The sequence below is a fragment of the Capra hircus genome, chromosome 7 (genome assembly GCF_001704415.2).
Source record: "Capra hircus breed San Clemente chromosome 7, ASM170441v1, whole genome shotgun sequence".
Classification (NCBI taxonomy): domain Eukaryota; kingdom Metazoa; phylum Chordata; class Mammalia; order Artiodactyla; family Bovidae; genus Capra; species Capra hircus.
In genome coordinates this window covers 92,778,689-92,804,248 of record NC_030814.1, presented here as the reverse complement: position 1 = coordinate 92,804,248, position 25,560 = coordinate 92,778,689, and the positions used below count along the sequence as shown (strand labels likewise).

Here is a 25,560-nt window from a genome sequence, read left to right as displayed (position 1 = left end):
CTAGTCTCCAATGTTCATCAACCAGAGACAGGAAAAAAAAATCCAGACAGGAAGAACTTATTCAAGGTCACAAAGCAAAGCTGGGTATCTCATAGCACCTCCCAGGCCTTAGTTCTATTTCTGCTGCCTACCTGTGCAGAGGCCACTGGAAGTCCACAAGAATTCGTGCTTTCTCTTCTATAATATGGAATTGCTGCTGGAAAGCTGACTGCCCAGCCAAAGACTACATTTCCATCCCCTCTTGCAAGTGAGTGTGGCCATATGCCTAGTTCCAGCCAATGGAATGTGAGTATTCATTATATGCATCATTCTCAGGGCAATGCATTTAAGAAGTGAAATTGCATTCTGCATACTTTCTTTTCTCCCGTTGTCTACAGACAGAAATGATGCTGAGACTTTGAGGGATAGCAAAGCCACAAATGAAAATAGTCTCTGAATCACGCCATCAGAAAAAAACCTCCCTCCTGACACCAGGAGGAACATTGGACTACTAGGTGAACAGGAGATAAATTTCTTTTGAATTAAGTCACTGCAAAGGCTTATTTGTTACAGCGGCTAGTGTTAGCCTAATACAGTAACCTTAAAGGCCACAGCCAGCTGCGGTCTGAATGATCCTCAGAGGCCCCGTCACTACCCACTCTAGCTCTTCTTGTAATTGTTCCACTAATTACACACATGGCAATAAATGAACAGCTGGAACCTGAGCTAAGAGCTCCTGTCACATCTGCTTAGTGGACTTCTGCTCGTCCTTCAAGGCTCATCTCCAATAGCTCTTCTTCCAGGAAGCCTCCCCCAATTTCTTCACCCAAGCGGAGTCCTCACCCTCATTCCCCTACCCTGGAATCCCTTAGTATGATGTCCCTCCCCACCCCTAAATGGTACGTATTTTACGTTTTACACCTTGTTCCTATTTTCCCTCTGCCTGAATGCCCCTTGTGATCATCAACAAATATTTTTCAGCTCCTACCATCTAGAAGGGCTTTCCAGGTGGTACTAGTGGTAAAGAACCTGCCTGCCAACGCAGGAGATGCAAGAGACGCAGGTTCGATCCCTGAGTCAGGAAGATCCCCTAGAGGGGGGCATGGCAACCCACTCCAGTACTCTTGCCTGGAGAATCCCCATGGACAGAGGAGCCTGGCGGGCTACGGTCCATAGGATCGCAAAGAGTCAGACACAGCTGAAGCAGCTGAGCACACACGCACCTAAGCAACAGAGCCCTCCAAGACAACACGCCTGGATGCAAACCCAAGTCCTCTCTGCAGCTCACCCGCGCAACCTTCCACCATCACCTCCCTCCACTCAGCTCCTCCCCATCCTCTCCTCACCCACTTGGCCCTCGTCCCTATTCCTAGAACAGTCAGGCAAGATTCAGCCCTAGGACCTTTGCACCGGGTTACTTTCTTCCTAGAAGACTGTCCATCCCCCCAGTTAATTTGATGCCTCCCTTCCTTGTCACTTTTGGACCTTTGATGAAATGTCATTTCTCAGGAGACTCGACCCGACCACTCGATTTAAGCTTGTAGGGAATTCCCTGGTGGTCTAATGGTTAGGACTCGGCGCTTTCACTGCGCTAGGTCCTGATTCGATCCCTAGTCGGGGAACTAAGACCCCGCAAGCTGAGAAGCATGGCCAAAAAATAAAATAAAATTGTAACATACACATATTTCACTTTTGCAATTTTTAAAAAATTGTATTTATTTATGTTTGGTTGCACTGGGTCTCTGTTGCTGCTCAAGGGCTTTCTCTAGTTGTGGCAAGTGAGGGCTAGACACCAGTTGCAGTGTGCGGGCCTCCCATCGCAGTAGCTTCTCTTGTTGCACAGCACAGGCTCTAGGGCTCAACAGCTTCAGTAGTTGCAACTTTCAGGCTTAGTTGCACTGCAGCATGTGGCATCTTCCTGGACCTGGGATCAAACTTGTGTCCCCTGCATTGGCAGGCAGATTGTTAACCACTGGACCACCAGGAAGTTCTCACTTATTTATTTTGTGATTGTCTGTATTCCCCCCACGCAAGCCCCCCTAACACTCTAGGACATCAGCACCACGAAGGCAGGATTCTCTGTGTATTTAGTTCACTGCTGTGGCCTCGACAGCTAGTACAAGGCCCAGCACACAGTCAGTGTTCAAAAAAAAGTTGATGAAGAAGTGGATCTCCATTTGACAGATGGGACAACTGAGGCTCAGAAAGGAGATAGCCCCTTCCCAAGGCCACACAGGTAGAAGTGGGGAGCCAGATACCAGGCCACACAGGTAGAAGTGGGGAGCCAGATACCAGCTCTGCAGGTCCAGAGGCGGCGCTCCTCGCCCAGCCTCTTCAAACTACACCAGGTTGCCTTGCGTTTCATGGTGCTGCAGTGCAGGTGGAACTACCTGGAAACCGGGGTGCAAAGGCACCTGGGAAATGTAGTTCCCTTTGATACAGAGCAAAGCAAAGAAGTGCAGGTAGGATCTGAGAGCAAGCAGGCTAACGACCCTCATAGAGCCTGAGCAAGTGACTGCCTTTTTGAGTTCAGTGTGTTATCTCAGCTCCAATCCTTTGGCCACCTGATGCGAAGAGCCGACTCACTGGAAAAGACCCTGATGCTGGGAAAGACCACTGAGCAGTTTGAGGGGCTCAGCATGTGACAGGAAACACATGTACCACTCTGCAGCCTGGCAGCCTCTGTGGGATGAGTCCAGACAGGACCTACAACAAAACAGATGGCCCCATCTGGCCTGAGGGAGGAAGTTCTCTGCTGACCTCAGGAAGATCAGCTGAGCCTTAAGCCTCCCCCCAACCACCCAGTCATGTGACATCTCAAAAGGGGAAAGAGGGTATGACTCATCAGCCCTTTGGGCTGGAGTAGGGCCAGGTGAAGAAAGGGGCTCCCTCCGACAGCAGGAGTGACTGAGGTTAGACCACTAGAAGGACTTCCTGGTAGCCGGAAGTGTGGGCGAAGGTAGCAAAGGACAGGAGGCCCTTTGACTAAATGGAGAAGGGGCCTGGGAGACTTTTTTCCTCCCTGCCGGGGGAGTGGGCGGGCAACCCCCTCAGTTCCCCTCGTCCCTCCACCAGAACCTCAGAGCTGGGCTGGCATCTCGCCCATATGCAAATCAGCACCCAGACACTTCCCCTTGCTTGCAGGTCCCCCACCATCACAGCCCTGCACCAGGCAAAGAAAGCTGGAAAGGTCGACCAGTTCATCACCCTCTTTCGGGGAACTGGTGTGCAGTGATAGAGGTCCCTTGGGGTGCTGGAGATGGGGGCGACGGGATGTAGCGTACGTGGGGCAGGAGAGCCAGAAGCCAGAGCTGAGCCCACAAACAAGCAGAAACCAGCTCCCCCACCCCCACCCCAGCCCCAGGGAGCCGACCGGAAACAGGAAATGCCTGTTACCAGGGCTTGCTCGGGGGAGACCGAGAAAGGGCGGCCCCGCCGCATTCAGCCCGTGCAGCCCCTTAATCTTGAGCTCGCAAGACTTCTTCCTGCAGACCAGAGAGGGTGGGCGTGCTGTGCATCCTTTTCGAAGCCTGCAAGCAGAGGTGTTGAGTATAAACGCCTCTTCCTGGCATTCAAAACCCTCCCTACTCCAGCCCATCTCTCTCCCCATCCCCTCCCCTCCCACTCGAACACGCACTCAACATCTCACTACCAGTACAGGGGAATCAGACAAACAGGGTTTGACTCTCAGCCAAGTCAACTGCAACCTGAAGGGCCTTGGATGGGTCACTGCACCTCCCCGGTACCTCTGTTTCCTCATCCTCACCATGGAAATAAAAATACCAGTCGAATCTCCACTCTATCCCCTACCCAACAGTCAGGGCCACACTTTCATTCAGCAAGCATGTGTTGAATGCCCACGCTATGCCAAATCCTGGGACTGGCTGGTGGCTAAGACAGAACCTTGTCCCTACAGAGCTTACAGTCTAGTAGTTAGGCAGATACCAAGCAGTTGTCATTGTTTAGCCGCTCAGTCTTGACCGACTCTTTGCGACACCCATGGACTGTAGCCCGCCAGGCTCCTCTGTCCATGGTATTTCCAGGCGAGAATATTGGAGTGGATTGCCATTCCCTTCTTCAGGGTCTCTTCCCCGACTCAGGGATCGAATCCGCATCTCCTGTGGTTCCCACATTGGCAAGCAGATTCTTTAGCACTGCGCCACCTGGGAAGCCCCACTACTTGTGTAAAAAGTATTATAAACCTATTACAGTACAGCACTATATAACAAATTGTGTTAGTTTGGGGTACCTGGTCTAACTTTGTTGGACTTATGAAAAAATTTAGACTTACAGGGAATGGAGATTGTTCGTATGTAGGGGACTTACTGTAAATATTATTTTAGAGTGTGAGGTGGGGGGAGAGTGTTCTAGGCGAAGGGAATAACATGAAAGGGGTCTCTGATCATTTAGCCACTCATTCACTGATTAGGGAAATATTTATTGAGCAACTATTATGTTCCAAACACTGGTTTAAATGCTAGGGATACAGTTGGGAAAAAAATAGATTTACATCCCTGCCTCCACGAGGCTGACATTCTGGCAGGAGACAGACAACAAATGTGTTACATGAGTGTGTATATAGCTTGTGTGTGTGTGTGCGTGCGTGTGTGCGTGCGTGCGTGCGTGCATGCATGCTCAGTCATGTCCTACTCTTTGCAACCCCATGGACTGTAGCCCGCCAGGCTCCTCTGTCCATGGGGATTTTCCAGGCAAGAATACTATAGTGGGTTGCCATTCCTTTCTCCAGGGGATAGTCCCAACCCAGGGATCAAACCCATGTCTCTTGTGTCTCCAGCATTGGCAGGTGGATTCTTTACCACTGCACAACCTGGAAAGTTCATATAGCTTATTGCTGCTGCTGCTGCGTAGTCACTTCGGTAGTGTCCGACTCTGTGCGACCCCATAGACAGCCGCCCACCAGGCTCCCCCATCCCTGGGATTCCCCAGGCAAGAACACTGGAGTGAGTTGCCATTTCCTTCTCCAATGCATGAAAGTAAAAAGTGAAAGTGAAGTCGCTCAGTCGTGTCTGACTCTTAGTGACCCCATGGACTGTAGCCCACCAGGCTCCTCCATCCATGGGATTTTCCAGGCAAGAGTACTGGAGTGGGGTGACATGCTTATTCAGTTCAGTTCATTTCAGTCGCTCAGTCGTGTCTGACTCTTTGCGACCCCATGAATCACAGCACACCAGGCCTCCCTGTCCATCACCAACTCCCGGAGTTCACTCAGACTCATGTCCATCGAGTCAGTGATGCCATCCAGCCATCTCATCCTCTGTCGTCTGTCCCCTTCTCCTCCTGTCCCCAATCCTTCCCAGCATCAGTCTTTTCCAATGAGTCAGCTCTTCGCATGAGGTGGCCAAAGTACTGGAGTTTCAGCCATGCTTATTAGGAGGTGGTAAATATTAAGCGAGAAAAGTAAGCAGGATAACGGGATGGGGCATGCCAGGAAGGAGTGCCATTCTAAATGAAGGGGCCGGAGAAGGCTCACTGAGAGAGTGGCATTTGAATAAAGACTTGTAGGAGGACTTCCCCTGGTGGTCCAGTGTTTAAGAATACACTTGCCAATGTAGGGGACACGGGTTTGATCCCTGGTCCAGGAGATTCCCACATGCCTCGGGGCAACCACAACTACTGAGCCTGCGTGCCTAAAGCCCGTGCTCTGCAACAAGAGAAGCCACCGCAGTGAGAAACCCACGCACCACGACGAAGAGTAGCCCCTGCTTGCTGCAGCTAGAGAAAGCCAGCGCACAGCAACAAAGACCCAGAGCAGCCAAACATAAGAAGAAGAAGTGTTTAAATTAAAAAAAAAAAAAAAAGACTTGAAGGAGGGAATAATCTGGTTAGGTGTCTGGAAGAAAACCCTTCCAGGCAGAGGGAACAGCTAGTGCAAAGACCCTGAGATGGGACCCTGCCTGGTGCTTTGAAGGAAGAGGCTGGAGACCAGAGTGAGGAAGGGGGAGTAGGAGGGACTGAGCCACGGGTGGTATCCGATGCTGATTTACCAAAACTGGGGCCATGTGAGGGAAATGGGGCAAGTGTTGCCGTGGGAGCATCCCACCATCCTGCCGTTATCTCCCAGAGTCCCTGTGAGGGAAACACAAATTATATTTTTTAACATTTTAAAAAAGATTTTTTTGATATAGACCATTTTTAAGTCTTTACTGAATCTGTTACAACACTGCTTCGGTTTTATGTCTTGATTTCTCGGCCATGAGGCATGCGGGATCTTAGTTCCCTGACCAGGGGTCAAACCCACACCCCCTGCATTGCAAGGTGAAGCCCTAACCACCGGACCACCAGGAAAGTCCCAAGTACACATGAGTGGTGTCTTTTGAAGCATTTTCTCCAACTCTCCCCTGGTCCCCCGCTCAGTTACAGCTAAGATCGACGGCAACAGCCCCACCTTTCTTGGGATGCTCAGATGCTGCAAATATCTGGGGGTCACTCTGGGTCCCCCAAGCAAATAACCGCAAGACAGCCAACCCCCAGGGAGAAGTTCTGGAAACCCCATCCTTTGAGGGGCATGAAAGCAATGTGGGTGTTCTTCCTCAGTGAGAGGGAACTTGGAGGAAGCTGAAGACGTAATCATAGAGGCAGATCTCTGATGGGTTATCTGGAGGAGGACGATTAGCTGGGGACATGTGATAAGGAGAGTCCTAAGAAACAAGATCTGGGTTTGATCTAAGAGTGAACAAGAGTCCAAAAGCAGCAGAGCCATTAAAGCTTAGGAGGGCCCTGCCACTGGAAAGAAAACCATTGCTTATCATTGATTCTTAGGCAAAGAGCAAGAAGAGCTTTCTTTAACTAAGACATTCATTGCTGTTCAGTCGCTAAATCATGTCTCTTTTGTGACCCCCATGGACTGTAGTAAACCAGGCTCCTCTGCCCTCTACTATCTCCCAGAGTTTGCTCAAGTTCATGTCCATTGAGTTGGAGATGTTATCTAACCATCTCATCCTCTGCCACCCCTTTCTCCTTTTGCCTTCAACCTTCCCCAGCATCAGGGTCTTTTCCAGTGAGTCAGCTCTTTGAATCAGGTGGCCAAAGGATGGGAGCTGAGATAACACTCTGAGCACGAAAAGGCAGTCACTTGCTCAGGGTCTATGAGGGTAATTAGCCTGCTTGCTCTCAGATCCTACCTGTCCTTCCTTTGCTTGGCTCTGTGTCAAAGGGAACTGCATTTCCCAGGTGCCTTTGCACCCTTCCTTCCAGCTAGTGCTAGCCAATGGGAGGCCCAGGCAGGAGACCAGAGGGTGGAAGGAAGAGAGAAGCCAGGGTATTTTTCCTTCTCTTGTTCTGCCTCTCCAGCAGCAAATATACCTCCTCCGTGGTCTCAGCTCCCTGAAGACAGCTTTAGCCTGAAGGTCTAGCTCCTGTTAAATGGTTCTGACCCCAGGGTCCTGGTCCTACTATCTCCTTCTATTTTTTTCTTCAATCTATGACTACGCTCTGGCTTATCTTAGTAGCAGGCATCCCTGGTTGTTCAAACAGTAAAAGAAGCTGCCTGTAATGCAGGAAACCTGGGTCGGGAAGATCCCCTAGAGAAAGGAATGTCTACCTACTCCAGTATTTTTGCCTGGAGAATCCCATGGAAAGAGGAGCCAGGCGGGCTACAGTCCATGGGGTCACAAGACTCGGATACAACTCAGCGAAATTATTAATAACTGTGCTTTCCAAAGATGGCAACAAAAATACCACCATCCAGCATGCTCTTCTGCAGTATGACTTGTCAAATCCCCCTCAAGAGGTGGAGTTCGTTTCCCCACCCCTTGAATCTAGGCTGGTCTCAGCTACTTGCTTGTCACTGAGAACACAACCAAGGGGCACCATATGATTCCTAATTAGGTCAGAAGAAACCTTTCGGCTTCTGCCTTGGTTTCTTAAGAAACACTTGCTGTCTCTCCACACTCCTTGAAAGCCCAGTCACCATGTTGTGAGGAAACGCAAGTCACATGGAGAGACCTCATGCCAGTTTTCCAAGCAAGAGCTCCAGCTAAGCAGAGCTTCAAGTCATCCTAGCCTAGGCACTCCCACAAGAGAGTGAAGAAAGCTCCAGGTGCTTCCAGCCCCCAAATATTCAAAGTTTCTCCTCACAGAGCTGAAACCAGCGTCACCACACCCCATCTGAACCCGACTCACTAAATCTGTGAGAAAGATAACATAGTTATTGACATACATCACTTAGTTTGGGCGGGTCTGTTTCACAGCAACAGATCACTGCAACACAGAGGTACCTAAGTCATAAGTACTTAGAACAACACTTGCAGGTAAGTAAGTGCTCAGTTAGTAAGACCTGTTTCTGTTGTTATTCATTATACTTTCTGAATCTAGTCCCATCCATTTCATTAAAATTATTGTTTTCAAAGTACCCAAACCTGGGGAGTTCCCTGGTGGTCCAGCGGTTAGGATTCCACGCTCTCACTGCTCGTGGCCTGGGTTCAATCCTTGGTCAGGGAACTAAGATCCCACAAGCCACATGGTGCTGCCAAAATAAATCATTAATTAATTCATTTACAACAGGGTTTATTGATTAGCAACAATTTCAGCTATTAGCTATTGATCAGTTGCTAATCAAAAAACAATAAACCCTGTTGTAAATCAATAAATCCAATAAACCCCCAAATCGGTTTCCAAGGAAGATGGAAGGTTCTCCTGGAAAGAGGAATTTATGACTACCAGTTATTCACACTTTAGTGAGAATTAACAGACTATCAAAGTGACAGGTGATGGAGATTTACCAAAAAAAAAAAAAAAAATTCCAAGTACCAAGACCTGGATGTGGATACACTTTCTTCTTTAGGTCTCTTGACATTACATCCTTCTGGCCCCTGACACTACAACCTTATAGGGTAGGTACTATCCTTACCCCCAATCCAAAGGGGGGAAACCAAGTCACAGAGAGGTTCAGCAGCTCATCCAAGATCACAAAGTCAGGATTGGCACCCAGACACCCAGGCAACCAGAGTCCATGGCCCTCAAACAGGGTTTCTAGGTCCTAGCACGACTGATAATGGGGCAGCTATCTTGGGCATTCTTGCTATTGATCAGTTGCTAAGTTGCGTCCGATTCTTTGTGACCTCATGGATTGCAGCACGCCAGGCTTTCCTGTCCTTCACTATCTCCCGGAGTTTCCTCAAATTCATGTCCACTGAGTCAGTGATGCTATCTAACCATCTTATCCTCTGCCACTACCTTCTCCTTTTGCCTCAATCTTTTCCAGCATCAGTGTCTTTCCAAGTGAGGCTGCTCTTCACATCAGATGGCCAAAGTTTTAGAGCTTCCGCCTCAGCATCAGTCCTTCCAATGACTATTCAGGGTTGATTTGCTTTAGGATTGACTGGCTTGATCTCTTTGCAATCCGAGGGCCTCTCAAGAGTCTTCTCCAGCACCACCATTCAAGAGCATCAATTCTTCAGCACTCAGCCTTCTTCATGGTCCAGCTCTCGTGTCTGTATATGACCACTAGAAAAACCATAGTGTTGACGATATTGACCTTTGCCTTGGGCACAAGAGGACAAATAGCTACACCTCTGTTCTCTACCCACTCAACCTAGAACCACACCACTCCCTCCAGTAGGGACAGCCCGAAACATCTCCCCCGGTAGGGGAGCCACATGTCCCCCGGTAGGACAGAGCTGCTTCCCCCCTACCCCCAGTTAAGAACAACTGCACTGTGACCCAGGTTCGATCCCTAGTCAGGACTGAAAAAAACCCACTGCACTAACCGGCACGCTGGGCCGCCTCCAACTCCAGGGTCAGATGGCCCAATCAGAACTCCCCAAAGCTATATCTCCCCCAGCCTTCCCATCTCAGCAAATGATACCGCCGTTTGTGCGGGTCCCTAAGCTACAACCTTTGCCTGACATCATCTGGCCTCCTCCTTTCATTTATTTCCAGCCCTCCTCCATCCAATCTGTCAGCAAGTCTGATCAGCCCAACCGCCCCAAAATGGGAGGCAGATGCCTTGTCCCCAGCTCCTTGTCCAAGCCCCCATCACTTCTCCCTGGAACCCCTCCATCAACTCCCTCCTCCCAGGTTCCCTTGCTGCCACCTCTATTGCCTTTAGAGTCTGGTCACCGTAGAGCAGCTTAAAACCCTCCAAAGATTTCCAATCCCATTTAAATTCCATACACAGTCCCAAAGCATTTTCCAGTGAAGTGCCTTCCTCCCAAACATCATTTCCCTCCACTCACCCTTCAGTGGCTCACCTTCTTCAGCCAGCAGATTCTTCATTCTCACCTGCCTGCCACAGGGCCATTGCACAGGCTTTCTCGTCCCTGCCCCCATGCTTCCTCGAGCTGGCTCCTCATTCTTCAGCTCTCAGCTTTCCTTGACCACCCTGCTCTATTTGCTCTTCAGCATCCTGAAGCTTGATTTATTCCATCTGCAACACTTAACTACTGTGTTTTACTGATTTGCAGGGGGTTGGCAGGAAGCCCCCAGATACATCCACATCAGGTCCTTGGCACCAGTGAACGTGATGTTATTTGGAAAAGAGGGCCCGGGACGGAGGGTGGTCTTTCCCGGTGGCTCAGGGGTAAAGAATCAGCCTGCCAGTGCGGGAGACACAAGTTCGAGCCCTGACCTGGGAAGATCCTACATGCCACGGAGCAATTAAGCCCGTGCCCCACAGCTTCTTAAGCCTGTGCTCTAGAGCCTGGAAGCCGCAACTGCTGAGCCCACATGCTGCAACTACTGAAGCATGCACCCTAGAGGCCCTGCTCCACAACAAGAAAAGCCACTGCAATGAGGAGACCGTGTACCACAGCCAGAGAGCAGCCTCTGCTAGCCAGCGACAAAGACCCAGCACAGCCCAAAGAAGACCCTGTGCTTCCAATGCAGAGGGGGTGCGCTCCATTTTTCTAAAAAATGACTTTGCAAAAACATCATAAAGGATATCAAGGTGAGGAGATTATTCCAGACTATGAGATGCACAGACAGACAGACATAAAGGACACAGTCATGTGAAAATGGAGGCAGAGCCTGGAATAACACAGCCGCAAGCCTAGAAATGCCTGGAGCCAGTCGAAGCTGGAAGATGCAAATAAGGGATTCTCCCCTATAGCCTGGAGTTGGAGCAAGATGCTGCTGATGCCTTGATTTCCAACCACTGCCCTCCAGAACTCTGAGACAATATAGCTGTTGTTTCAAGCCACCCAGTTTTTGCAACTTTGTTACAGCGGCCACAGAAAGCAGAACACAGGCAGCCTTCTCTCCCAGGAGGCCACCAACTCAGGAGAGCAGAGAGCAAATCTGTGGTGTTTTTTCCCATCACCCCAGTCATCAGCACAGTGCTGCTGCTGCTGCTGCTGCTGGCTGCCCAATAATAAAATAAAGGGATATCTAACTTGAAGAAGCTCTCAATCTCATCTTTACCCCAGCCAGTAATTAATTGTTCATTTCTCTTTAAATTCTGAGCCACCCACCTCCCCCTATTCACCTCCCTCCCCCATCCACCTCCCACCTCTGGACACAAGAAGCTCACTCCCTCCAAAACAGCAGTTCTCCCAGGGGCAATTCTGCCCCCCAGGGTATATTTCGCAATGCCCAGGGACATTTTGTTGATCCCACCTTCCTACAATGCACAGGCAGTTCCCAGGACAGAGAATGAAATGCCAATTTCAGCACTACTGATATTGAGAAACTCTGGACTCAATTTAGCACTTGATACCAAGATAAACATCGGTGGATCAACTGCCTCTTGACTTCTCCCTGCTTTTCTGGTAACCATCCCTCAATTTCCCCGGATGAAACAGCCCTTCCCCCCGTCTAGTTCCTTTGGGTAGAGCTGACTCCCTCACCAATGCCAGGAATGTGCGTGTGATCTGGCCTGATCAACCAGACCATGCATTCTCCCAGCAATGGGTTCAGGACTGGACATGTCACCTCCTCCCTCAAATGATCGTCTCCAATGAAAGAGAGATCTGGGGTTTAGGGGCCATTAAATCGACCCTCTCATTTTCCACTGGACACGGAATTGTGGGAATAAAAATTTGGAACATCTGGACACTCATATCTACCTCTATGAGGGCAAAGAATGACTAAGATGGAGGAAAACACTTCAAAGAAAACAGTGTTAAGAGATGGAGGGCAATGTGTAGAGAGAGGAGGGTTCCTGAGATATTGTCAAGACCCTGGATCCAACTGAACCTAAAGGCCTTCTCTCCCAAGCTTTTCAGTTATGTAAGGTAATAAACATTATTTTTGACTAAGCCAGTTTCAGTTGGATTTTCTGTCACAAGATCTAAGACTCTTGCTCGAAACTTCTGCAGATTAAGCTCAGAATTTCCTCAAACCTTAAACTTCTCCAACTGAACATCCCTTATTTTTTCAAGAACACTGTTCCCCCCAAGGGACCTGACTTTCATGTTCCTCTTAAAGTCCAGGTCTCAGAACACCATCCTTGATATCAAAGGAGGACAGTCCATCTCGGCAAGGTAGTCAGATCGTTTGAACGTAATATAGTGAGATTGTTAGAAACCCAAATATGCCCATCCAACATATCCTCGGGTCCTGCCCACTTCCTTGCACCATTAGTTTTTGCAAGAGCGAAACAGAACTCCTTTTGGCCCCTGAAATATACCCTGACTTCCCACAGTCAGTTGGCATGTCATCTCCTCCAGAAAGCCTACCCTGATTGTTTCTGGGACTTCCCTTCTCTCTGCTCCCACAATGCCCTGGGTGCCACCCACCCATCACTGAGTGTGTTACTCTGTCATAACTGCCTACTTCCTCATCTGTTTCCATGAGCTGCAATATGGTCTGTGTCTCATTCATGGTGGGACTCTCCATCACCCAGTGAGTGGAACTAGTACAAAGAAATGTCTCTGAGGTGGGTGGCAGCCTCATCACCATTATTATTTTTGTTATTATTGCTATCATCATCAGCTTCATTTGCCCCATTTTACGGATGAGAAAACCGAACATGGGAAAGCTGAGGCAACTGCTTGCAGTCATGTAGCCTGGAACTAGTAAAGTCAGGATGATCTCAGATAATTCATTCTCAATCACCGATTACCAGCTACCACTACCTAGTCATAAGCACTCAACAAATACCTACTAAATCAGAGATGGATCAGCAAACTCTGTAAAGAGGCAGACAATCATTTGGGTTTTTTATGCTCTGCAGGTCATAGAGTTTTTGCCGTAGGTCACAGAGAGAGAGCAGCCACAATGTGACGACAAGTGGGCAAGACTTTGTATCAGTTAAACTCTGCTTACAAAAAGAGGCAGACAGCTGACGGTTTATAGGGTGCTGACCCCTGTACTGAATGACTGAATGAATGGATATCTGATCAATGTTTTATTGAGTGGGGCTTCCCCGGTGGCTCAGAACCTGCCTGAGCAATGGTAAAGAATCCGCCTGCCAATGTGGGAGATGAGAATTCAATCCCTGGATCAGGAAGATCCCCCGGAGAAGGAAATGGCAACCCACTCCAGTATTCTTTGCTTGGGAAATCCCATGGACAGAGGAGCCTGGCAGGTTATATCATCCATGGGGTCATAAGTCAGTCGGACACGACTCAGCAACTAAACACCAACAACAATTTTATTAAGCACCTACTATGCACTGAGTGCTGTCCTAAGAACTAAGGACACAATTGTGAACCAAACAGACAAAAAGCTTTTCCCTGATATTCCAGTGGGGGAAGCAGATAATAACCAAATAAGCCAAAAAACTATGGTAAGTCTGGGGCTTCCCTGGTGGTCCAATGGTTAAGAATCTGCCTTCTAACACAAGGGTCACAAGTGTGATCCCTCGTCCAGGAAGATCCTACATGCCGCAGGGCGACTAATCCCCTGCCCCACAACTACTGAGCCCATGGTGCCCAGGGTTAGCCCATGCACCACAACGCATGCCACAACCAAGACTCAACACAGCCAAATAAGTAAATAATTTTTTTAGTTAAAAAAAAATCAATAGTAAGTCAGCAAGTGCTAAGTACTGCTTCGTTTTTGTTTAGCCACTAAGTCGTGTCCAACTCTTTTGTAACCACAAGGACCATAGCCTTCCAGGCTCATCTGTCCATAGGATTTTCCAGGCAAGAATACTGGAGTGGGTTGCCATTTCCTCCCCCAGGGGATTTTCCCAACCCAGGGACAGAGCTTGCATCTGCTGCTTTGGCAGGCAGATTCTTTGAGCCACTTGGGAAGACCCACTAAGAATTACAGAGGAAAATTTAAAAAGGGAAGGGAATAGAAGGTGTTGTGGGCTGGCGGGGGGGGGGGGGGGGGCGGGCATGGCAGACAGGGCAGGGGATATAATTTCATATAAAGATACCAGCAGAAATCTCTCTGACAAAAAATCTTCAGGAGATAAGAGAACAACCAGGGTATATATCTGAGGAGAAGAGTGATCTGTGGAGAAAGACAGCAAGTGCAAAGGCCCTGGGGCTGAATTGTACCTGGTGAGTTCTAAGAACAGTTGAGGGGACCCATGTGGCTACAGTAGGGTGAAGGAGGAGATGAGAGCTGAGAGGCAGGCAGAGACCAAATGCATAGGCTCTTATGGATCATGCTGAAGATTTTGCCTTTTGCTCCAAGGGGAACCATGCATGGGAGAGCTGAGAGCAAGGGAAGGGCTAGGGGTTTCCAGCATACTCCATGAAGTCCTGAAGGGTAACGTTTCCCGGTACTAGTCCCAGAGAGGGAGTCAGTGAACAGAACAGAATGGAATGGGAAAGAAGGCATGGCACCAAATATTGACTCTGTCAAGTTTCCATCACCATCAGCCCTAATGGGCATGTTTAGATGAGGTCTTCCACCCAACCCAAGCCAACCCACTGGGCTGAGATTTCCTTGTTCCAGGCCCCACTCTGTCTCCAGCTGAATCCTTCCCCATGGCTCTGGTCCATGTCCTCCTCCTACTTCATCTCACAGAGGTTTCCTCAAATCCACCCCCCTCCAAAGCTACATGGCTGAAGTCAGCTAGGCATCACCCAGTGACAGACTGCCTTCTCTATATCCACCCAACCCATTTCTTTGTCCTTCCTGGCACAGAGCTAAACTATATTCCCAGCCTGCCTTGCAGTTGGATGGGACCACATAACCAAGTTCTGGCCAACAGAACAAGGATGGAGGTGATGGTGTCACTTCTGGGTCTGGTCCATGAAAACCTCCCAGGGTTTCCCTCCTCATCACTCCCTCCTTTGCCTTCTGACTCCAAGGGCTTCAGGGAGGGTGGGGCCATGAGGCTAGAAGGAGCCCAGGTCCTGTAGGGACTTTGTAAAGAGTGGCTGGGCTTCCCTGGTAGCTCAGTGGTAAAGAATCCACCTGCTAATACGGAAGACGTGGGTTCGATCTCTAGCCCGGGAAGATTCCACATGCCTCAAAGCAACTAAGCTGGTACAGCGCGACTGCTGAGCCGTGTTCTAGAGCCTGAGAACCACAACTACAGAGCGTGCGAGCCCCGGAGCTTGAGTTCTGCAGCAACAGAGGCCACAGCAGTGAGGAGCCCTCGTGCCACAACTAGAGAGTAGCCCCTGCTCACCGAAACCAGAGAAAAAGCCTACACAGAAACTAAGACCCAGTACAGCCAAAAAATAAATAAATCAATAAAAGATATATATATATATATACATATATAAAGGAATATTTCCTTAATCCCCCAGTTGACCCAAACCAGGTTGTGATATAAGCCAGAAGGAAATTCTTTAAATTCACTGAAGAAATACCGTTCACTACAGCAACTAACATTTTGCACCCTGACCTATCCTACAGGCAAGCTCAGACCCACTGAAATCAAATTAGCGAAAAGAATGACTCCCATTAATTTACATGCTGTCTATCAAACATATGTCAATCACTGTGATAAAAATTTAGCTTACATTATCTTGCTGAACCTTCACACAACCCTGAGATAACAATGCTGTCCACACCCCCATTTTGTAGATAAGGCTCAGATAGAATAAGTCATTTTTTTCTCCAAGATCACAAGGCTACTAAGTACCTGACTTGAAATTCAGAACAGCTCAGTATATAAAGAGTTCCTAAAAATCAATTTTTAAAAAGGGGGCAATAGTCCTAGAAGGGAAAAATATGGGCAAATGATATGAACAAATATTAGTTTGCAGAAAGAAAATGAAAATAACTCTTATAAGAAAGGATGCTCAGTCTCAGACTAAGAGAAATGTAAACTGAGTCATAATGAGCTTCATTTATCACCCAAGCTGGCAAGACTCCAAAAGCTTAACAACTGTTGGCAAGGCAATGAAGAAACCAGCATTCTCACTGTTAGAGGTAATGTAATTGAACAATGCATATGGGAACAATCCCATACAGAGAACAATTTGGCAAGATCTACCAAAAACACAGACTCACCTGCTTTGAGCCAAGAAACCCTTCTGAGAATTCATCCCAAGGATATATTTGCTCATGTATCTGGCTGCAATAACAGCATTTATGCATAACTAGATACTTTCCTATGTTCTTTATAGTAACTCATTTATCCTTCACAACAATACTTTCACATAAGGACTTATTATCTCCATTTTAGAGATGAGGAAACGGAAGCACAGAGAGGTTAAGTAACATGCCCAAGGTCACACAGCAGAGGAGCTGAAAAACAGTTCATGGACAAGGTTACTGATCACAGAAAGTGTGTCAGAACAAAAGCCTGGTTCAATACAAGTGCCCAGCAATAGGAGTAATGGTAAAATAAACCATTGCCCAGCTGGGGCCATGGAATTGAGTTTAGAGTAAGTTAACAGTAAAGATTCTAAGGAGAGAGTAGGAATTCTGAGGGACTTCCCTGGTGGGCCAGTGGTTAAGAGTCCATGCAGGGGGCATGGATTCAATCCCTGATTGGGGAAGTTCCACATGCCAACACAGGGCAGTCAAAAAGGAAAGAAAAAAAAAAAAAAAGAGTAAGGATCCTGGGGCCAGGCTGCATAGGTTCAAATCTCTGACTTTGTCACGTTCAAGCTGGTTACCCTGGGGCTAGGGACTTAACTTCTGGGTCTCAGTTTTCCCAGATGCAGTGTGCAGATTAAGTCACTGTGTAAAAAGTGTTTAAACCAAGGATGAGCTCGCTTTTTCTACAAACATCTAGATAATAAATGTCTTCAGCACCATAGGCCAGATACTGTCTTCGTCAGTTACTCAAATTTAGAATTGTAACTGGAAATTGGCCATAGATAAAACACAAACAAATGGGCATGGGTGTGTGCCAATAAAACTTTATTTATAAAACAAGCTGTGGTCCAGATGCAGCCCTCTTGTAGTTTGCCAAGCCCTAGTTTGGAAGAATGCCTGGCATGTGGTTAGCCCAATAGAAGTAGTTTGGTAAATGGACAATCTAGAATATCCTGCAGTCAATTTTTTATACATGATCTTAGCCGAAAGGCCGAGAAGTGATGCTGCAGTCATTTTTTTAAAAGAATGGGAACACTGTATGAATTGATTTGGAAAGACGACCAAGGTGATGATTAAAGTAACGAAAGCAGGGTATACAGATAGTATGTTCTGTCTCTCACAGAAAGAGAGGAGTGTAGTTAATAAGAACCTAAATTTCTATGTGCATAAGAAAATTCTGTAAGGATATATAGTCAGCTTAAAAAAAGTAGTCACTTACGGGGGAAAGCAGGACTTGGTATCTGAGGAAGATGGCCAGAGGTTATATTTTTCTCTGCACACCTTTTACATGTTTTGAACTTTGAACGATACACACATATTATTTAACTAAAGAATCAAATATTTTAAAGATTCTACCAGGCTCTCTGCCCCCCAGCACAGGGTTTTTCAAAGTCAGCCCTGTTGACATTGGGTGCGTGCGTGTTCAGGCTTGTCCGACTCTTTGAGACCCCATGGGCTGTAGCCTGCCAGGCTCCTATGTCCATGGAGTTTTCCAGGCAAGAATTCTGGAGTAGGTTGCCGTTTCCTCCTCCAGGGGATCTTCCCTACCCAGGGATGGAACCCACATCTCCTGTACTGGCAGGCGGATTCTTTACCACTGCACCACCTAGGAATCCCACTGTTGACACTGGGGCTGGGTAATTCTCTGTTGTATGTGAAATTGTCAGATGTTGCACAGCATCCCCTGTCTCTATCCACTGGATAACAGTAGCAGCTCCCAGAAGTGACAACCCAGGCTGACATTGCCGAACGTCCCCTGCTGGGAGAGCAAAACCACCCCAGCTGAGAACCACTGCCCTAACCCAAACTCCTACAAGCTACCAAGCTATGCTACCAACCCTCCCATTTTCCCTCATCTTTCCTAAGAAGACTTTTTAGTGAGAGTTTATCGAAGATTTGATCCCTGGGTGGGGAAGATCCCCTGGAGGAGGGCATGGCAACCCGCTCCAGTATTTTTCCCTGGAGAATCCCATGGACAGAGGAGCCTGGCGGGCTACAGTCCATGGGGTCACACAGAGTCGGACCCCACTGAAGTGACTGAGCACAGCACAGCACATCAGGTGTCGACACTATGCCGAGTGGTATTGAAATGTTACAACAGTCCTCCCCTCAAAGGTGCCATTTTTAGCCACAGTTCACAGATGGGGAAACTGAGGTTCAGAGAGGTGAAACCAGGAAGTGGTGCAGCCGGGATCTGAGCCCAGATCTGGCGCCTCCGAGCCACCACCACCACCACCACCACCACCTCTAGCATCAGCCCACTCCTCCTGTTCTAACCCTCCCACCCTCTCCCTTCCCTGCCTCTACTGATGGTGCCAGGATTTATTGGCTGGGGACGGAAGCACAGAGAGGTTAAGTAACATGCCTAAGGTCACACAGTGGAGAAACTGAAAAAAAGATTCATCATCTTGGCTCCAGTGACCACCCCCATTCCCAATATAATCAGCTCCCCAGTCCTGGTGGGATCTTTCCCACAATGACGGTCACATTCATCTCTTCCTCTCCACTTCCTCAGCTTTAAAGTTTCATGTCTGCCACCCAGAATTTGGGCTCCCAGAGACAGCAAAGAGTGTCCAGTCACTGCTGTGGCCATCTGTAATGACATCGTCCTCTCTCTGGGTCTCAGATCTCATCCAGCATGGAGACCCACTTCAATCTGACCTCACCCATGAACTATGCCCACACAGCCCGCCCATTCGCTGCCCCACAGCACGACTATGTGGCCACTGACCTGCTCCTACCTTGGGGCCTTTGCCAGGAGCTGTTTCCTTCGATTCACCCAGCTCTTCCCTCACTTCGCCCAGGTCTCTGCTCAAATGTCACCTCATCAGGGAAGCTTCTCAGACCTCATATGCGAAAGTGCAGCCTCACCCTCCCAAGCCCCCCTTTTTCCAGACCACCTACCATTCCAGACAACGTATATGTTGCCTTATTTGCCCACTGTCAGTGTCTCCCATTAGAATGTCAGCTCTTTAACAATGGAGTTTTTTTTTTTTTTTTTTTTTTTTTTCGGAGGGGCAGGGAGTACTTTACTTACTTATTTTTTTTTTTAATTTTATTTTTTTTTTATTTTTTAAATTTTAAAATCTTTAATTCTTACATGCATTCCCAAACATGAACCCCCCTCCCACCTCCCTCCCCATAACATCTCTCTGGGTCGTGCTGCGTGGCATGTGGGATCTTAGTTCCCTGACCAGGGATCAAACTCGTGTCCCCTGCAGTAGAAATAGGGAGTTTTAACCACTGGACCACCAGGGAAGTCCTGACAACAGAGATGTGTGTGTGTCTTTGTCCCACTGTCTCAGCACCACGGATGAATGAGTGAACGAATATGCTCTTCCCACTCTACCCAGGAAAGAGTGGAGCAAAAGCAGAGGAGCTCTCAGGAGGAAATGAGAGAAACCGAGACGCATTCTAATTCCAGACTCCACACCTTTATTTATGGCACTGTGTGTCCCCCACCCCATCCCACCCCCACCAGGAGCCCTCCCTTTTCTCTCTTTGCCCTTCCACACCTCACTGGCAGTTCATAGCCCTGGCTTAAATCTGTTGACAGGGACTTGCAAACTTAAAGAGGCTGTTCTTGGGGCACCTCCCTTTGGTTTAAAATGACTACCTTTTAGCTTCCCGCGCATGGCCCCACTGTGAACAGCGCACTGGATTGCACTTCGAAAGGAGATAAAATGCACAGGGCAGGAAGGCCCAGAGCTCCCAGATAGGGAGGATCATGGAACACCCTTGCCCAGTGCAGGGTCTGACACAGCTAGGCACCAAAGTCAGAGCAATAAGAAAACTCCTACTCACTCTTCAAAGCCCAGAACAAATGTCCCCTCTTGCATTAAGCCCAACTCCCCCAGGCAATCTTTTGCCTTTGCTCCAGGGCCCTCAGCCTAGAATTTTTTTTTCCCTCTGTCTCAGTCCTGACAACACAGGGCTAGGGAATGTCTGTCTTCCCCAGTCTGGGAACTCCTTGAGGGCCAGACTGAGACCTGGGTCCTTGGCATTGACAAGCACAGAAAATCAGGATTCATTAGTCCCTGCAGCTGCCCTCTTAGAGGTTAATGACACACCCCACTGCCCTTTATCAGAAACCAGCTGTAGGGAAGATACAGGCAAGGATGGAAGTTCATCCTTAGGTCTAACCACTTTCCCATTAGCGGCTATCGAAGCCACACTGGGTCTCGACTGCCCACAGGTCAGAGGCCTGACTGATCCTAGGGCTACTTCCTTCTGTGTGCAAACACATGTAGGCATAATTGTGTCCTGTGGCCACAACAGCTGGCCAGGGTGGGGGGATCTCTAGGATTCCCTCATTCTTTCAGGAAACCTGCCTGTGCTCAGGGAGGGTGAGCCACCCATCTCTCCCACGCGTGGGTCTGTCACCAGGAAACATCCCCAGGGACCCTTCCCTGATGACTTACTGCTCCTCCCCCCATCTGCACGTGGAATCTCAACCCAGAAAAGAGGCAGTGCCCCCAGGCCGCCCCCCATCCATCCCCAAAAAGGGCCCCCCACCACCAGCCCACTGCACCTCCAGACAAGGCTTTCATCCTGCGGTGGGACCTGAGGGCTGGATGGCTAGTGTCCCCTCAGATCCCAGGGCAGGCAGGGTGCCCCCAACCACTGGCCATCAGCAGACATTACTTTTCATCCAGTGCTCAAAAAGCCAGAGGGAACCAGAGAAGGTACAACAGAGAGAGAATCCAGTCCAGTGACCTCCCCCACCCAACCGCATTCAAATAGGGATTTGAATATATTTCCTGAGCCCAGGAGGTTGAAGTCAAATCCACCACCCCATGAACCCTGGGGCCCTTGCAGAAATCCCTACAGAGAAAAAAGCAGCTATTTCTAGGTTCCCCCACACCCCAAGAACCCAGTCTCAGGGCTCTTTGGACTGCCTCCTGCCTCAATGTACCTCTTGGGATGGACAGAGCTAGGAAGACCAGAGTCCCAGACCCACAGTCCCCCCAACCCTCCCCATGCTGCCCCAGGCCACGGCAGGAAGCCAAGGGGAAGATGTGAGGGGAAGGAAGGGGCCCAGGGCCCAGGAGGAGGCGACGCATGTGGGGGAAGGAATAGGAGGAGGCCCTTCCCCCATAGCCAGAATCTTAGGGGGTGGCGGGGTCAAGGGAGTCCAAAATCTCAGGTGCCCTATCGGCCACCCAGGAGATTCCTAGGGCCCCCTCCGGACCCCTAGCATGTCCCTTTCGGGGTCTAAATGTCCAGCGGAGTCAGCCTGAGGTTTTGGACTTGGGTTAACCCCAAGTTTGCCATTTTTCAGCCTAGACGTGGGAACTCATTCCTGTTAACCTTGAGGGGCCACCCCTCAATCTTCAGTGTTAGGACCCTCACATATCCCCCATGCCAGGCCCAGAGTGGGGGCCAGCCTCCTCTCTTCACTGCTGGCCCAGAGGTGCAATGCATCAACCTCCTGGGTACCAGCCTGGGGTGCCTCCTGCCACCCACCCTCCGGCAGGCCTGCCTGTGGCCCGTCTCACCTGGGACATCTGGGGACGCAGGTTGACTTCCCGCAGGTTGATAGCGTGGGGCAGCAGGTTGTTGAGCAGCTGGCACAGAAGGACGCCATCCCGGAGGGCCTGCGCCAGCTCGCACACCTGGGCACCATCCCAGGTCACACGGTGGCTGGGCGGTAGCACCCGGCACTGGATGAGCCAGTGGGTGCACTGGCGCCACAGCTCCATGGCCGCTGCCTTCCCAGGCCGGTCCGCACACCCTCGCGGCCTCCTCCACCCGCCCGCCGCCCGCCTGCCTGCCTGCCTCTGCTAGCTAGCTACCACTTCCTCTTTTTTGCCTGTAACTGTCGCCCTGAGAGGGGGTGGAGGAGGAGGAGCCGTGGGGTGGGGGCGGGGGGGGGGGGAGCACCTGGCCAGACCCAGCCCAGCCCCTTTTCAAGCAGGACCTGGCCTCTCTTTCGCCCACCAGCTAACACCAGGGCATCTGGGCATGGGGACAGGGTAATCAGGCAGAGACCCACTGCCTTCCTCTGCATGCAACCCAAGAGCGGTACCACCTCAGGAACATACTCAAAATCCATCCTCTTCTCACCCCTCCCTTCTTCACCTCCTTGCTTGGCCAGCCCTGCTTCTTGCTAACCTGGACCAGTCTCCTCCACCTCATCCCCAGGCTCCCGTTCTCACCCACCCATCAGACGGTGCCTATGAACACCCCAGTCAAGCCACTGAGTCCCACAGCCTCCCTCGTTGGGAGTAAAAGTCTTGCCTGTACACCACAAGGCTCTTCCCTTATCTCTCCCACTCTCTCCTTCATTTGCTCTCTTCCAGTCAAAAAGGGCCTCCTCAATGTTCCCCGAACCCACGAGGTCACCCCAAAATCTAGAGTCCTAGGACTCACCCTAGAGTCCTGCCACAGGGCCTTTGAACATGCTGGTCCTCTGCCTTAGACAGCTCCATGGCCAGCTCCCTCATCTTCTGCAAATCTTAGCTCCAGGCCACCTTCTCATGAAGTCTTCCCAAACCTTTCCATTTCAAATCACAGTCTTTATTCCCCACCCCATCACTCCCTGTCCCACTCCCTCCCCCCACATTAAGCCCTGATTACCAGTATTCTTGCCTGGAGAATTCGTTGGTGGGCTACAGTCCATGGATTACAAAGAGCTGGACATGATTGAGTGACTTTCACTTTTCACAACACTACTGTCCCAGAAACCTGATATTTTATTATGCTTACTTTTTTCATTGAGTATTTGGAAATTTGTGTCTATGTTAAAACCACTACCCCCAGCACCTGGCACATATATATACATATATATGTTTCACAAGTATTTGTTGAATGAATGATTGAATAGTTAAAAGCTCTATTGGCTCTATCTTTGACATTTATCCCATGGCTCTGGCCACCATCATCTTATAGACTTCCATAATGTCGTTCATTCATTTAGCAAATATTTGCAATCCCAAAGAAAGGCCATGCCAAAGAATGCTCAAACTACCACACAATTGCACTCATCTCACATGCTAGTAAAGTAATGCTCAAAATTCTCCAAGCCAGGCTTCAATAGTATGTGAACCATGAACTTCCAGATGTTCAAGCTGGATTTAGAAAAGGCAGAGGAACCAGAGATCAAATTGCCAACATCCGTTGGATCATTGAAAAAGCAAGGGAGTTCCAGAAAAACATCTACTTCGGTTTTATCGACTACGCCAAAGCCTTCGACTGTGTGGATCACAACAAACTGGAAAAATCTTAAAGAGATGGGAATATCAGACCACCTGATCTGCCTCCTGAGAAATCTGTATGCAGGTCAAGAAGCAACAGTTAGAACTGGACATGGAACAGACTGGTTCCAAATAGGAAAAGGAATACAAATGCTGGAATAGATGAAGCACAAGCTGGAATCAAGGTTGCCAGGAGAATTATCAATAACCTCAGATATGCAGATGACACCACCCTTAAGGCAGAAAGTGAAGAACTAAAGAGCCTCTTGATGAAAGTGAAAGAGGAGAGTGAAAAAGTTGGCTTAAAACTCAACATTCAGAAAACTAAGATCATGGCATCCAGTTCCATCACTTCATGGCAAATAGATGCAGAAGCAATGAGAACAATGAGAGACTTTATTTGGGGGGGCTCCAAAATCACTGCAGAGGGTGACTGCGGCCATGAAATTAAAAGACACTTGCTCCTTGGAAGAAAAGTTGTGATAAACCTAGACAGCATATTAAAAAGGAAAGAATTAAAGATTTTAAAATTAAAAAAAAAAAAACTAAAAAAAAAATTAACTGAAAAAAAAATAAAAAATAAAATAAAATAAAAAAATAAAAAGGAAAGATTACTTGGTCCGTCTAGTCATAGCTATGGTTTTTGCAGTAGTTATGTATGGATGTGAGAGTTGGACTAGGAAGAAAGCTGAGCACAGAAGAATTGATGCTTTTGAACTGTGGTGTTGGAGGAGATTCTTGAGAGTCCTTTGGACTGCAAGGAGATCCAACCAGCCCATCCTAAAGGAAATCAGTCCTGAATATTCATTGGAAGGACTGATGCTGAAGCTGAAGCTCCAATGCTTTGGCCACCTGATGCGAAGAACTGACTCATTTGAAAAGACCCTGATGCTGGGAAAGATTGAAGGTGGGAGGTGAAGGGGACGACAGAGGATGAGATGGTTGGATGGCATCACTGACTCTAAGGACATGAATTTGAGTAAGCCCAGTAGTTGGTGAGTGACAGGAAGGCCTGGCGTGCTGCAGTCCATGGGGTAGCTAAGAGTAGGACAAGACTGAGCAACTGAATTGAACTGCTGTCTTGAAGCTCTTATCATTACCTGAAATCATGTGGTCTACAAGGTCTCTCTCCCCACCTCCACCCCACTAGACTGGGAGTGTTCTCAGCCCCCTCTATCTCACAAGCCCCCACCCCACCCCACCCCTCCTGGGATTTTTAAATTATTGTAACCACCAGGGGGCGCTAGAAACCTTCATTGGATATAACCGAGCTGTGCACCAAAAGCAGGCTGGCCAAGGAAAAGACACTTCCTCAGCCTGAGACTGAAGTCTCTTCCATATTGGCAGGTGGGAAAGCCCAGCCTGGAAATTCCCAGATTTATGATTCTACAGACACCAAAACTTTCTTCCCCAGGCATCTGCGACTCTTTGCTTCAATTTCCTCATCTGTAAAATGAGTGACAGCAAACTTCACTGTTTAGAAATAACAGCAGGGATCAGAGACGGTGGGGCTGCAAAGATCAGAGGAAGACAGGATAGAGCTCCCAGGGCTCCAGGCTTGAATTCCACCTCGGCCAGTCACAAGCTGAGTCAACCTTGGGCAAACTTGGGCTTAGTTGCCCCATGCCTCAGTTTCTGCATCTAGAAAATGGGGTGATGAAAATAGGACCCGTCTTATTGAGAGGTCTATGTAAAAATAGAACTGTGGAGGCAGGGCAAACAAGTATACAGTAAGCACTTAATGAATGTTAGCTGCAGCTACTGCTTTCAGTTCTGTTGCTATTACTAAGCACCCTCAAAAAACTTGGCCAGAGGGTCCTTATTTCTGGTTCCAGATCCCCCCCATATACCTTCCTCACGCTTGTCTCCAGGCAACAGGATGGAAGCCCCCGTCCTCTCCTTCCCTCCACCTAGGAAACCACCTGAATGTTTGCCCCCTACGTCCCGCCAGAGTCTAGATCAAGTCCAGCTGTCTGTTACTGGGAAAGCCTGTCGTGTTTTCCCGCATCTCTCTCCACAAACCCGACAC

General features: G+C 48.9%; 1 protein-coding gene across 1 annotated transcript in view; it reads right to left on the bottom strand.

Moving 5' to 3' along the window:
- The window catches only part of VAV1 (vav guanine nucleotide exchange factor 1), a 65,926-nt gene extending 43,758 nt beyond the window's left edge, over positions 1 to 22,168 (bottom strand). Inside the window, exon 1 of the mRNA XM_005682495.3 lies at positions 21,834 to 22,168. Coding sequence (XP_005682552.1) covers positions 21,834 to 22,037 — 204 coding nt within the window. The 5' untranslated portion in view covers positions 22,038 to 22,168. The remainder of the gene's footprint in view (positions 1 to 21,833) is intronic.